This window comes from Mirounga angustirostris, unplaced genomic scaffold (assembly GCF_029215605.1).
Source record: "Mirounga angustirostris isolate CCGP_5_RB_7025 unplaced genomic scaffold, mMirAng1.0.hap1 SCAF_11, whole genome shotgun sequence".
Taxonomy (NCBI): domain Eukaryota; kingdom Metazoa; phylum Chordata; class Mammalia; order Carnivora; family Phocidae; genus Mirounga; species Mirounga angustirostris.
In genome coordinates this window covers 93,275,779-93,291,113 of record NW_026991719.1, presented here as the reverse complement: position 1 = coordinate 93,291,113, position 15,335 = coordinate 93,275,779, and the positions used below count along the sequence as shown (strand labels likewise).

Below are 15,335 nucleotides of genomic sequence, written 5' to 3'. Positions count from 1 at the left end.
TGTGTATTCAGAGAAGTATAATTCTCTATCCCCAATCTCTCTTTCCAGTTTCTACCTTCCCCCTGAAGGTAATAAATCTCAGTTTTTCATTTAACCATTCTGTATTTATTTTTTACAAAAATAAGATGATATGTGTATATTTTTGTATTTGTCCGTTTTCTTGCATAGATAGTATGCCCTATCTCCTCTTTTGTATTTTGCTTTTTTCACATGATAGTATATGTTGGAAATCACTCCATATTAGTTAATAGAGAACTTTCTTATTCCTGTTAATAGTTTCATGGTACTCCATTATGTGGACATTCTATAGTACATTCAATTAATCTCTTTTGTATTACTTTAAATGATAAGGCTTTATAATATGCTTAAATATCTCCTAGTGCTAGTCCTCTTGCATAGCTTTTCTCTTTCAGTTTTTTCAAGCTATCCTTGCATGTTTAATTTTGTAAATGAACTTTAGTATTGACTTATCTAACTCCACAAAAAAGCTTCTTGTAGGATAAGCATCCAAAAGATTCAAACATAAGACCTGAAACAAAAAACTCTCAGAAGAAAGCATAGGGGAAAATCTTCATGACATTGGCCTTGGCAGCGATTTATGGATATGACATCAAAAGCATATGCAACAAAAAAATAAATAATAAAAAAAAGCTTCTACACAGCAAAAGAAACCATCACAGAGTGAAAAGGCAACCTATGAAGGGGGGAGGAGAAAAAAATTTGCAAGTCATATATCTGATAAAGGGTTACTCTCCAAAATATATAAGGAACTCCTACAACTCAAGTAAAAAAACTAGAGTAATCCAATTAAAAAATGAGCACTTGAGTAGACATTTTGCCAAACATGATATAGACATGGATAATACGCATGTGAAAGGATACTCAATGTCACTCATTATCAGAGAAATGCAGATCAAAACCAAAATGAGATATCACCTCACCCTGTCAGAATGGTTAATCAAAAGGACAAGAAATAGCAAGTGTTGGTGAGGATGTGGAGAGAAGGGAACTCTTGCACATTGTTGGTGGGAATACAAGATGGCACAGCTGCTGTGGATAACACTATGAACGATTCTCAAAAATTAAAAATAGAACTGCCATATAATACAACAATCCCACTTCTGGATATTATCTGGATATTATCCAGAAGAATTGAACTCAGGATCTTGAAGCAATATTAGCACACCTATGTTCACTGTAGCACTACTGATGGTAGCCAAGATGTGGAAACAACCGGCATGTCCCTCAACAGATGAATGAAAAAAGGAAGTGTTATATATATATATATATATATATATATATATTTTATATATACTACATATAATGGAATACTATTTAGCCTTAAAAAAGAAGAAAAATCATGGGGCGCCTGGGTGGCTCAGTCGTTAAGTGTCTGCCTTCGGCTCAGGTCATGACCCCAGGGTCCTGGGATCGAGCCCTGCATTGGGCTCCCTGCTCCGCGGGAAGCCTGCTTCTCCCTCTCCCACTCCCCCTGCTTGTGTTCCCTCTCTCGCTGTGTCTCTCTCTGTCAAATAAATAAATAAAATCTTTAAAAAAAAAAGAAGAAGAAAAATCAGCAATATGTGACGACATGGATGAACATGGAAGACATTATGTAAGTGAAAAAAACCAGTCACAGAAAGACAAATACTGCATGATTCCACTTATATATGAGGTATCTAAAGTAGTCAAATTCATAGAATCAAGGAGTAGAATGGTGGTTGCCAGGAGAGTGAAGGAAGGGAAAATGGGGACTTATCAACAGGTATAAAGTTTCAGTTAAACAAAATGAATAAGCTCTAGATATCTGCTGTACATCATTGTATCTGTAGTCAATAATAACGCTTTGTACACTTAAAAATTTGTTAAGAGGGTAGCTCTTATGTTAAATGTTTTTGTGACAACATACTTTTAAAAAAAATTTAAATCTTTTCATTTTTATTGGAATTGAACTAATTGATACATTAATTTAGGAAGAACATAGAGATACGCTTCCATATCTTGGCTATTGTAAATAATGCTGCAGTAAACATGGGAGTATATGTGTCTTTTTGAATTAGTGTTTTTGTTTTCTTTCAATAAATGCCCAGTAGTGGAATTATTGGCTTGTATCGTATTTCTATTTTTAATTGTTTTAGGAACCTCTGTACTGGTTTACACAGTGGTTGTACCAATTTATATTCCCACCAAAAGTGCATTAAGTTTCCTTTTTTCCCACATCCTCACCAACACTTGTTATTTCTTGTCTTTTTTGATTCTGGCCATTCTGACAGGTGTAAGGTGATATCTCATTGTGATTTTGATTTGCATTTTTCTGATGATTAGTGATATTGAGCTTCTTTTCATGTGCCTGCTGAGCATCTGTATGTCTTGTTTGAAGAAATATCTATTCAGGTCCTCTGCCCATTATAATAGAATTATTCCACTTGGAAAATTACCTATTTTTTAATGCTCTGAATTGATCTGCACATAAATCTACAAAATAATCTCATGATTTAAAAAGTGTATTTTGCTTCAGTTGTTATTCTCCTTGTGGTATCTTATCTTATACATGCTTTCTTCCTTTTTTTAAAGTTAGCTGATGATTTTTTATTTTGTTTAAAAAATTTTTTAAAAAACCAAAATTTTGATTTATTCATCAGGTATATTGTTTTTTATGCTGTAGTCAATTTCTGCTTTTCTCTTTAGTTTTTTTTCTTCTTTGTGCTTTCTTTCGGTTTACTTTATAGTTTTTTTCCAAGGTTGCTTTGCTGGGAGTTTAATTCATTTGTATGCTTTCATTTTTACTGATAAATGTGATTAGGGCTATGAATTTTCCACCGATCACTGCTTTAAGCATATTGTATAGATTTTGATATGCAGTGTTTATGCTGTTATATTTCTAAAGAAATCTGTAATTTCAGTTTGCATTTCTCCTTTTGATCAAGAGTTGTTTATTTTTTTGAAGATTTTATTTATTTGAGAGAGAGAGAGAGAGAAGGAGGGAGGGAGAGAGAGCACAGAGAGGGAGATTGAGAGGGAGAAGCAAACTTTCCGCTGATCAGAGAGCCTAATGTGGGGCTCGATCCCAGGACCCTGTGATCTTGACCTGAGTCGAAGGCAGGCCCTTAACCGACTGAGCCACCCAGGTGCCCCTCAAGAATTGTTTAAAAATTTGTTATATCTTCTGGGTGTTATATGCAAATAATGAATCATGGAACACTACATCAAAAACTAATGATGTAATGTATGGTGATTAACATAACATAATTAAAAAAAGAAAAAAATGCAAAAAAAAAGATGAGATGTCTTTAAATTTTGTTGTTAATTTTTCTAATATTATTGTCTTCTTATCAGAAAGTACTTTGGGTAATATTTTTACTTTTCTAATATTTTCTTTGTGGCCTAGTATTTTATTAATTGCAGTGTGTGTTCCACATGCACTTACAAAGAAGGTATACTCTCTTTGATAAGAGTATAAAGTTCAACACACCTGCATAAGATCTATATCCTTTTAATTTTTTTGCCCAATCTTTCTTATACTGAGCATGATGTGTTAAAATCTCCCATTAGTAGAATGTATTCATAAATGTGTCCTTCCATGTTCTTTTGTTTTTGCTTTATAAGGGGCATTGCTGTGTTATTGGTGGCATAGATGTTCTTAACTGCTATATCTTTGTTGTTAATTATGGCTTTTTTTTTTTTTAAGATTTTATTTATTTATTTGAGACAGAGAGAATGAGAGACAGAGAGCATGAGAGGGAGGAGGGTCAGAGGGAGAAGCAGACTCCCCGCCGAGCAGGGAGCCCGATGTGGGACTCGATCCAGGGACTCCAGGATCATGACCTGAGCCGAAGGCAGTCGCTTAACCAACTGAGCCACCCAGGTGCCCGTTAATTATGGCTTTTATCATAAATAAGCATCTTTCTTTTTTACTCTTGTGCTGTTTTCATTCAAAATGTACTTTGTTAGATATCAAATCACAGTTTCTGTTTTCTTATTGTTTCCATTTACTTGGTGCACTTTTGCTCATCCCTTTATTTTTAGCCATTATGAATCACTGGGTTTTAAGGGTTTCTCTTGTATACAGAATATAGTTGGGCCTTTCTTTTTAAGCCAAATTAAAAATCTTTCATTTTTAGTCGTGTTTTAGGTTCATTCAAGTTTATCGCTGTTACTGGTATGTTTGTTTCCTCTGTCATATTACATCATGGTATAATGTTGAGGGCATAATGTTATATTTTTTGTGTTTCTTCCTCTAGTTGATGTTTTTTGCTCTTTCATTAATTACATTTCTTTTGGGGTTTTGGAAGGTTTGTTTTTTGTTTTAGTGGTTAACTTTAATATAACATTTATATCATGTTTTATTTATATCATGTTTAATGCTCTTAAACCACTGTTTTCTTCTTAACTCTATTACATTCTGGTTTGCCAATTTTTTATGGTATCATTTAGCTCCCACCTTTTGTTTATAGAAAAATCAATAAAATTATTTTACTTTCCTCTTCCTCGTTCCCTTTCTATTCTCTTCTTAATTTTAGTTGCATTTTTGCTAATTTTTTAGAGTTTATAACACATAATAGATGCTATATAATATATAACAGTATTCTTCTACCCTTATACCACTATTATTTTTGTCTTAGCTCTAATATTACCCATATTAAATGCTCATCATCAGTCTTTTGGATGAAATTTTCCCAATCATTCCTTTGTTAGTTTAATCTCATCCACTATTTAATTTCTTAAGAAAGGCTTATGGGTTCAGAATTCTCTAAGTTCAAAATAAATTTCAACTTTTTATAGCCTTCATGGTTAGCATGTCTGGATGTAAAAATCTTCATTTCAAACTTTGAATAGGTTTTTCTACTTTTTAATTTAAGGTATACTTTACATACAGTAAAATTCACCTTTTTAAAACTGCACACTAGAATTCATAGTTTTTCAAATTTTAAGAATTTATATATATATTTACATCATATATATTACATTTACATATGTATATAAAACTACCACCATATCAACATATACCAAAATAAATACCCCTTTTTAGTCATCCTCCCACCTTAAACCCCTTGAAACTAGTGATCTGTTTTCTTTCTTTATAGGTTTGCCTTTGAAAGAGTGTCTTACAATTGGTTAACTTTTTGAAAAATATTGCTCCTATTACTTTGCTTTATTTTTGTTAATTGTGAAGTCAGTCTAATTCTCTTACTCTTGTAAATTTTTCCTTATTTTTACCTGAAATCCCTGAGGATGTTTCCTTTATGTTTAAAATTAAAAATAGAGTTATCATATGATCCAGTAATTCTACTACTGGGTATTTACCCAGAGAAAATGAAAATACTAATTCAAAAACATATATACATCCCTATGTTTATTGCAGCATTATTTACACTAGCCAAGATATGGAAGCAACCCAAGTGCCCATTGATAGATGAATGAAAAAAGAAAGTATGGTGTATATATACACATATCTATAATGGAATATTACTCAGCCATAAAAAAGAATGAAATCTTGAAATTTGCAACAATATGGATGGACCTAGAGGATATAATGTTAATTGAAATCAGTCAGAGAAAGTCAAATACCATATGATTTCACTCATATGTGAACTGTAAGAAACAAAACAAATGAACAAAGAAAAAAAAAAGACAAATTAAAAAAAAAAAAAAACCAGACTCAAATACACAGAATAAGCTGGTATTTGCCAGAGGGGAGCTGGGTAAAATAGATGAAGGGGAATAAGAGTACTATTATCTTGATGAGCCCTGTGACTTATATAGACTTGTTGAATCATTATATTGTACATCTGAAACTAATATAACACTGTATGTTAATTACACTTGAATAAAAAAATAAAATGTGAAATGAATAGGGTAAAGGGATGGCAGAATATGAAAAGAAAAACGAAAAACCTATCTAAAATCAATATTATGAAAAATTTGAATGCCTGAATTTTATTGTGATAATGTGACATTGCACTTATATAATTATTAATTAATTTCTTATCCCTGTCACCTTGTAAAAACATAAATTGTAGACTCCATAAAGAATAATAGCTGTTATTGAGTGCATATTATGTGCAAGCACTTAGTTTGCTAACATTTAAAAAGATTATTTAAAATATATTTATTAAAGATGATGAGTCTCTTTTTCTTTGTGGAAGAGAGGATACTAGGTATGTGTACCGCCCAGAACACAGAGGTGAGAACATGTTTCTGTCACTGTCCTATTGTATACATTAAGGCCACTGTAATTGTTTATAAGTGAGACTGAGCAATAGAGTATTTGGGTATGACTTTGATATATTATAAAATGTCCCTTTTGCTTTTTGAAGACTCTGCTACTGATTTATTTAATAAATACGATATACACATCCACTTCTTCTGTCACACAATTGGCTTTTTTCTTCATTTTCCAATGATATAAGTAAAATGATTAACCGTACGAGTGTTTACTATGATACTTGACACACATTTAGGATATAATCTGAGATTAAAAAAACTAATAAAATTGTACTTACCATAAAGGATTGCAAGCAGAGAGAGTGGCATGACAAGTAGTCCCACTAGCATATCAGCAATGGCTAGGGACATTAAGAAGTAATTGGTGGCATTGTGCAGTTTCTTTTCCAAGCTTACTGCCATGATAACGAGAATGTTGCCACCTATTGTCAAGATTATTATGATGACGATTGAAAGTGCTGGCCAGTTTTGTACCCCGTCTGGGAATTTGAAGCGTCCACCATCGGAGGTATTGAAAATGTCAGTTACTAGAGCTGCAACAGGGCTCACAGAAATATCGCATTGCCAAACCAGTAGGCCAATCAGGTGCACGCTGAAAATTAAGAAAAAAAAACAATCAGATACATCTTATATTGCTTATACCCAATGAATTGCTTATACAAAACAATTGCTTTTCCTTCAGCAACCCTTATCACCATCATCATCATCATCATCATCATCTCAGTATTTCTTTTTCTATCCAAAGAATATTATGAGTAAGGCACTTAGTTTATGGAAATATATATATAATAAAAATTATCTATAGTATAAAATTATATATATGTAATCTCATTTGATCACACACACAACAACCTCATGATGTTAAGATTGGTTATATCCATTATGCAAATGAAGAGCCTGAGGTTCAGAGAGGTTAAGTAACTTTCTCTAGGCAGCACAGCCAGTAAGTGACAGGAGCAGGGTCCATATTCAGGTCCCACTGATTTCAAGGCCTGTATTTTAAACTGTTACTCTATACAAGCAATATGAAACCACAGTCTTGTTTGATTTGCTGTAACGGTCTATTTTTATATTTTTTCAATATTAATTTCTTCTAGATATCATCTGAGACAACTGACAACAGAATGAAAGGAGATTTTCCTTTAAGTATCCAGTACCTGACAAGAAAATTGGACCGTTGCCCTTTTTAATCTCAAGCTAACAAGGAATAAGTTGTCATCAGACAAACTTCCGGCAAGATGTTAGAAGAGGCACAGTGGGTGTTGGCCATAGTGCATATTCATTTCTTTCTAAAACTCTTTTTCCCTTCTCACAGCTGCAGAGTGACTTTAGGCTGGTCCATACATATTAATATCTGTGCTATAAATGTTCCTTCTCTCTGACACTCTGCTCATTTCTGTCCTATGTTTTCTGGGCCCTGTTCTAGGCTAGAAAATGATTGATTTGTGGTGATGATTCCTATGGGTTTGCTGCTTTTCCTGTGCTGGATACAAAATCTCTTAAGTCATTTGAACTGTGCATCTCTCGGGATGGTACTTTCGTAGACTCCACTAGTAAGAATATCAGATCAGGTGGCAAACAATGTAGAAGTGGACGTGGCTATGTTTTGTACATCCCAAATCAACTTCCCCCAGTGGTGGTATGAGATTTATTCAGGTTACATACATTAAGTGTCCTCTCAAAGTGTGTGTTCCCAAAGTATCTAATAAAACTAACATTTATTTTCATTAGTAAAATAGATAAGAAAGATAAGCATATTCAATATTTCCTGTTTAAAAGCAAAATTATTATTTGAAAATGACTGTTTTTTGTGTATTCTATGTTCAGTAATAGTTATTTTATAAATATTAAGCAGCAACTACACTATATGTAGTGGTTGCTAAACCTTGTTATTATTTATAGAGGAGGAAGTTTTCTCTCGTATAAATACGTGCTGAATAATTTTTTTTTTTTTTTTGCGAGACTGTTGAAGTAAGGGTCTTTCCGGAGTTGGGGAGATTGAACACATGACATTACAACATCCAGAGTCTGAGGTCTTCATATAAATGCTTTTACTTCATTATCTTATTCACTTTTCCTTTGAACTAAAAATGTTATCTCTATACAGGAAAAATACATGTGTGATTTGATTAGCTCATCATTTATTACCAATTATCAGAGAAATATACTGTAGTAAAACTGGATGATTATGATTATCGTAATGATATCATATCTATGATATTATGCACACGTACTTGCACATACACCGTACTTTCTAAACTTAAACTGGAATGCTTGGCCTGAAAAACTATTAACATTTTAAAATTCAAGTAAAATACTGTAATAAATTTTCTGGAGTACTTAAAAATTATTTCTCTTAATATCTTGGTAATATACTTTTATGTCTTTTAAGATAATGAAGAAATCATGAAAATATTTTGACTTTCTCATTCTACAGAGGATAGAAAACTAATATTTTGACATTTTGCTTAAAATAACTTCCTTACTAGTTGAAGTTATCTGACATTCTAAGCAACATGCAGAGGGTGATACACATAGTAAGTTTTATCAAATAATCAGTAAATTTTTGTATCAAATAATCAGTAAATTCTATTTCCTAGAACATAAAAAAATAAGCTAAAATAATATATGTTTCAAAAAAATCTGTATCATAAGTAATCTGATTAATGTGAGTAGAAATTATTAAAATAAAGGATCAAATAAATAGAAGCAAGTTATTTGCACTCAGCTTTGATTATTCTGTCACTGTATTTGTTGCACTGGGCATGGGGTCAATTTCCTAACTTCATGACCTCAATGATTCTTTGACCAGTCATTTAACCTCTCAGAGCATTAATTTCTTCATCTGTACAACAAGGATGATCTTTATTACGTGATTGTTGGGAAAACTAAACGATATATATAAAGTCCTGAATATTGTACCTTTGTCATAACAGGCCCTCAGTAAATATTGGGGCTTACCTTCTGTTTGCCTTCAAAGTTAAACAAAAGTAGTTTATGATAACTATACCCCGACTCATGTATTTCACAATTGGTGATGAATTTAAATCCTGATTTTATTTTAATAAGATACTTATTTATGCAAAACAGCCTCAGACAGTAATTTTAAATCTGGGTCTTTTCTGGCTTATCTGATGAAGAAAAACCTGTCCTTTTGGCATTTAAAAAAAAAAATCTAGTTTAAATTAGCTGCTGATTATCTCAGGTAGTCCCGCAAGAGTTTATGCTCATAGTAAAATATTGCATCTTCAACAGTCGGTTATAGAACAAGTATATTTATCCTTAAGCCTAGAGAATAAGGTCCTAACAAAATATGCATCCAACTTCAATTTTCTAAGCAAGTTGTAAAAACATCAAAGTCCTTTCATACTTCTCTAAAAACGACAGAGGGGCGCCTGGGTGGCTTAGTTGGTTAAGCGTCTGCCTTTGGCTAGGGTCATGATCTCAGGGTCCTGGGATCAAGCCCCACGCTGGGCTCTGTCTCCCTCTGCCCCTCCCCACCACTTGTGCTCTCTCTCTCTAACAAATAAATAAATTTTTAAAAAGAGGAATGCAGGATAAAATCGTATGTAAAAAATACATGAAATACTGTTGGACAATTACCAATTTTAAAATTTGAGTGTCTTATTGTGGGTAGGAAAACACTTCAAGTGGTTATCTTGCCTACCTCTGCTGGCCAGATATATTTTTAATTTTCATGAAAGAGTCCATGAGACAAATACTAAATTACTGAGGAAGCTTATAGAATCTAAATATATCTGTTGTGAATTCTAAAATAATGTTACTGGGAAGATCCTGAAAGAGTATTTACTTCAGTTTCCTGGTTTCAACTCAATTACATTTAATAAATTCTTATTGGGTGCTATTATGGGCAAAGTATTATAATTATTATTAAAGTTCAATCCTATTTTCTATAGTTTTGTAATCAAGAATTGGCTATAATTAAACCTAACTTCTAATATTTACTAATATTAGAAGTTATATTATTTATTATATATTATAATAGATATATATCTATTATAATACTATATATTAGAAGTATATATTTCACTAATGCTCAATGAAATATATACAGCTCTTTTTATAGAAGAATAATAATTTAGGTCTTGCTCCTAAAGCTTAAGTTAATTGTTACTAAGCCCACACACAAGTTTCATAAAATATATACACAAAAACTAGTTTCTCTCTGAACGATGCAACCAATTTATTCACTGGTACTAAATGTTTAATGAACATATAATTTTATATTCTAGGTAGATAAACAAAATGATAATTTGAGTTAAAAGTCTGTACGTTTTAAATGTACTGTGTTTTTGCCTGCCATATGACAATGGGCATTTTTAGAAGTGGATTATCATCCATCCAAGGCAGGGCTGGGTCCCGCGACTCTGAGATCATGACCTGAGCCAAAATCAAGAGTCGGTCGCTTAACTGACTGCACCACCCAGGCGCCCCTTCCCTTCTTTTTCACTGTCCTCCATTCTTTCCTTTTCCTGTCTGTTGTTGTCCTCTTGGAATCACACATCACTGAGATTATGATCACCACAATGTGCAGTGACATCCAGATGGGCTCTAGTGGAGCATATTGCATAATGTGGAGGATTCATTGTGGATGTACTTTATATCTATACTACTCTATTAACTTTTTCCTGGGTGAGCTCTTTATAGGAATCATAGAGGAGGCTGTAGGAGCAAGGGGATTCAAGGCTTCTCAGCTGTAACTGATCAGAATTTACAGAGCCCTGGATCTTTTTTCCATGCCCCATTTCCTCGAAGAGTGGGCTTGGAAGAGACCAACCCAACATTTTATTAAGTTAAAAAGAAGATTTACCTGGATTAGATTATATTTAGAATTGTTCAGTACTTGAATCCAATTCTTATCTCCTTTACATGACATTCTATTGACCTGAACTACTGGGTCATTGTATCAAGACTTCGGAAGATGGCATTGTTTTCCTCTGTCTAGTTCCATCACCCAAGTTCTACTCCCTGACTTCTTACCCATTCTTTTGCAACCCCAACCATTCTTTATGAAACCAGAAACTGATAAAGACATTTTATCCTCTTGGCTGTTTAGTTCATGCAGGAAGGAAAAGGAAAAAACCTTTCTCATTTCTACATTTTAACCATGGAGAAAGCAACCATGAACATTGGAATTATTTTGGAATTTAAGATATTATTGCCATATTATTTGTTTGACTACATGAGCAGTTCTATTTAACTGAAGTCTAAGTTATTGGGAGTTTTTTCCATTTATTTTTGAACAGGGAACGTCCATAATATTAGCCTGTGGGCTGCAAGTCATTTGTGCAAATTGAGGCAAACGTAGCTGAATGATCATAGAAAAACCTCTTTAACATTTTTGAGCAAGCTACCATAAAAAGTTATCTTTTAAAAACATAATCAGTAATAACATCCTTACAGGAACGAATGCACCGCTTTCCTCAGGTTCACCATGATTGCTTCGGTGTTAAGCAACCAAAGTTTAAAATTGCGAAGAGAAAATTTAACAGATTGGATTCATAATTCCATCCTTTCTGGGGAGAGAGAAAAAAAAGGAAAAGAAAATTAGTTAAAAGTCCAAATAACTTGCATAACAGCCAATTAAATAAACTTAAATACATTTATCAAGTGATAAGAAACAATCTACAAAATTTAGCAAGCAGGTAAGCATGTTATATCATATAAGTGATAAAAAATGGCAGAGAATATATTTTTCATTTATTTACCGATACACAACCATCATCTTTTTTTTTTTTTTTCAGTTTTTCTAAAATTTCTTGTACACACTTTATTCATATGGGGCATCTACTAAAACTTTTCTTCTTAGAGTACACATGGCTTCAAGTCAGTGTTTTGAGAAAGAAATTAAGAATATATGCTTCTGGGGCGCCTGGGTGGCTCAGTTGGTTAAGCGACTGCCTTCGGCTCAGGTCATGATCCTGGAGTCCCGGGATCGAGTCCCGCATCGGGCTCCCTGCTCGGCGGGGAGTCTGCTTCTCCCTCTGACCCTCCTCCCTCTCATGCTCTCTGTCTCTCATTCTCTCTGTCTCAAATAAATAAATAAAAAATCTTTAAAAAAAAAGAATATATGCTTCTTAATTGACAAAGTGTTTGGGGAAAGTTTGTGATGTAATAATTAAGTAGCGTGTATAAATACAAAGGTTTCATCTTATAAGAACACGGAAAACTAAAATAAGTTGTAAGTATTTCTATTAAGTGAACATATTTTGTACAACATTTCTAATTTATTTTCTTCAAAGTGAAGCAATCTGCATTTGCATAGCTTTATTTATACTTTAGCATTAACCAACAATATTCTCCAGAGGGCAGCACCAAGTTTATACCAAAATAAATGAGTTGATCAGGTTTACTATATTAAATAGAGCAATCACCCTATGTACCAGCTTGTTAGTATCCTACAGATAATATGTTATAGTCAGGGCATGTGGAATAATGCTAAAAATGCCAATAAAAGGTCAGTTGCACAAGATGATGAAAACAAAAACCTTGTTTTCTTTTATTGATTAAAAGGTGACAATGCATCTTAAAGGTATTAGGAAGGAAACATGAAAACTCTCCAAACAACTTATCAAAGAATTTCAGAGTGAATGCCTTCAGTTTCTATAGGCTATTTTTCAAGGAGTTATTTTTTGCACTGCACAATCCCACCAAATATTTCCATAGCCGATTATTTACCACTTAGCACTCACTATATTCAGCATGCTAAAATGTTGGCCAAGAGTAGACTGGATGCAAATTTGCTGAGAATCTCTGCTGCACTCCTTTGTGGCAATAAATCTTCATAGAGTGGCACATGTCACTATCAATCTTTACATTGACATTGAACGAATACTCAGTGTGAATTCTAGTGATTAACATAGAAACCCTTCGTTTTTTCTGCCTGGAGATTCCTAACTGGGAACAGAGTGGGTAAACCTCTCTGTTCTCTATTCTTGGTTTTCTGGATCTTCAATTTTAGGATTTGGGTTATACTCTCTTCCCACACCAAACATCTAACTGAATTCTTTTCTGGGATCACAGGCTTTTACAAGAGTCAGGATTGGGATGTTAGGTTTGTACGCAGTGGGCTGTCAATGAGGAAAAGTTAGTTGCGGTGGGGGAGGGGGAGAAAGAGAGACTCGAGTAGCTTGAGAATGTGGAATAACATTGAAAAATCATCCTTTCTGTCTAATTTGAAAATATTTTCAAGGAATGTGATAAAGATGTGTTGATAATCTCTTCTAGTGTTTTTTAGTTCCTTTTAGAAATTCGGAAATAAAATTTTACTAGAACAAATTGCACCTCTCTCTGTTTCCCATCTCATTAATAGTACTATTATTCTAGTCATTCAAGCTACGAATTTAATTTATTCTCTCTTCTTGTCCCCCACCTCACACCTGTGAGTTCTATCAGTGTTACCTACACAGAAATCTACCTCAAAACCATCCCTTTCACTACAATAATGCATAAAGTATGGCCTCCAGTATCCAGAAACAAAATATTCTATGGGAGAGATAGAGTGACATTTGCCAGATCATTAGTCAGATCATTTTTATCCCATAAAATGCTGCCAGACAATGCATAAATCCCTTTTCCTGGGAGGTCTGGAAATAAGTGACAAAAAAAAAAAAAAAAGATACAGAAAGACAAAAAAGTCTTATTTTGCTTCTTAGCTCTCAACAAATATCAAAATCCTTCTCTTTTCTCAATATTAAAATATAAAAATTGTTTTTAATTTTTACTTTTCAAGTGTCTAAAAGTTAATACAATTTAAAAGTTTCAAAGTAAAATGCGCTTCGTTCCAGTAGATTATAGCACATCAATTGAATTCTTGTTTGCTATAGCTTGATATGATAATCATCTCATTAAACATTATATTTTCCATATTCTCAGCCATGGTAGAATCCCATATTGTTACTCAAAATACTGTATTTCTTTAAAAATTAATCAGCGTTGTCATCTTTTTTACATGTATATTTTTCTATAAAATATAAACAAGAAAATCAAGCAACAAATACTTATTTTTCTAAGTTCCAATTTTGTTAATTAAGGAGAGTAAGTAATAATCACAAGAGTATATTATGTATATAGATCTTCAATTTATTAACTAAAATACCTTGAGGGCAAAATAGTATCTTTCTATACTATTAAAATTTGCATTTTTTGGAAGTTGACTAAACCTGATAGAAAATGCCCCTGGATTGGTGGTAAAAGCTTAGAGAGATGATGTGATAGACAGGAGTAAGTTATATATAAATTATGTAAAGTAATGCTACATTACATGTTTCCCCAAGGGGCTAAGACACTGTGATGATATTTTGCAATGTGAAATGTTCTGTGAGTATTTCTACAAAACCTCTTAAAGACTTGGATAAAATAAGTTAAAAGAAACAAACAGAAAAAATAAGAGTAACAAAAAAAATAAAACCATAACAAAACAACACTAATTAAACACTCTGATCTGCAAACCTCTCGGACTCTGCCAATTTTTCATAATGGAATTCTCATGGTTGTTGAACAGAAAAAGAATACCTGGGAATTCAAGTACTCAAATTTGGAAAGACTTGTGTTTTATAAAACTTAGAAAAAAAATCATTGGTGGGGTAACTGATAGAGTGTTCCATTTTAAATGAGAATTTATATGGCTCTCATAGAAACTATGTTTGGTCATGTAACAATGTCAAAGTATTATAAGAATATATATATACATTTATGTGTGTGTGTGTATATGATTTTATGTACAGAAAAAGATTGATTAACCTGAAATCAATTTACTGTATCAATCATGAAGAGAAAAATCACAGGTTAAATCACAGAAATAAATTCAAGATCTGTAAATACATATTCAGACTAATCTCTTATTTTTGCAACACAAATCACAAACTGTTTATGTTCTCTCTAACACTCTGTAAAATCTTCAGACATCAATAACTACATTTGCTAAGGCAAAAAGGGGGACAAATAGTAGTTTTCGTATGGTTCTCAATAGTATGACGATTTTAGTTAAGCAAGACTCATACGCTGAGCATTATATTTAATTGATGCTTATGAAATCTATGCTCCTATGTCAACATATGTCATATATCATATAACATATATTATCAAAA

At 32.8% G+C, this 15,335-nt stretch overlaps 1 protein-coding gene across 1 annotated transcript in view; it reads right to left on the bottom strand.

The window, feature by feature from the left end:
- The window catches only part of HTR2C (5-hydroxytryptamine receptor 2C), a 131,332-nt gene extending 119,650 nt beyond the window's left edge, over window positions 1–11,682 (bottom strand). Inside the window, exons 1-2 of the mRNA XM_045865254.2 lie at window positions 11,648–11,682; window positions 6,504–6,817 (exon numbers count right to left, since the gene is read on the bottom strand). Of these exons, the coding sequence (XP_045721210.1) occupies window positions 6,504–6,817; window positions 11,648–11,682 (349 nt within the window). The remainder of the gene's footprint in view (window positions 1–6,503; window positions 6,818–11,647) is intronic.
- Between the last annotated feature and the right edge of the window lie 3,653 nt (window positions 11,683–15,335).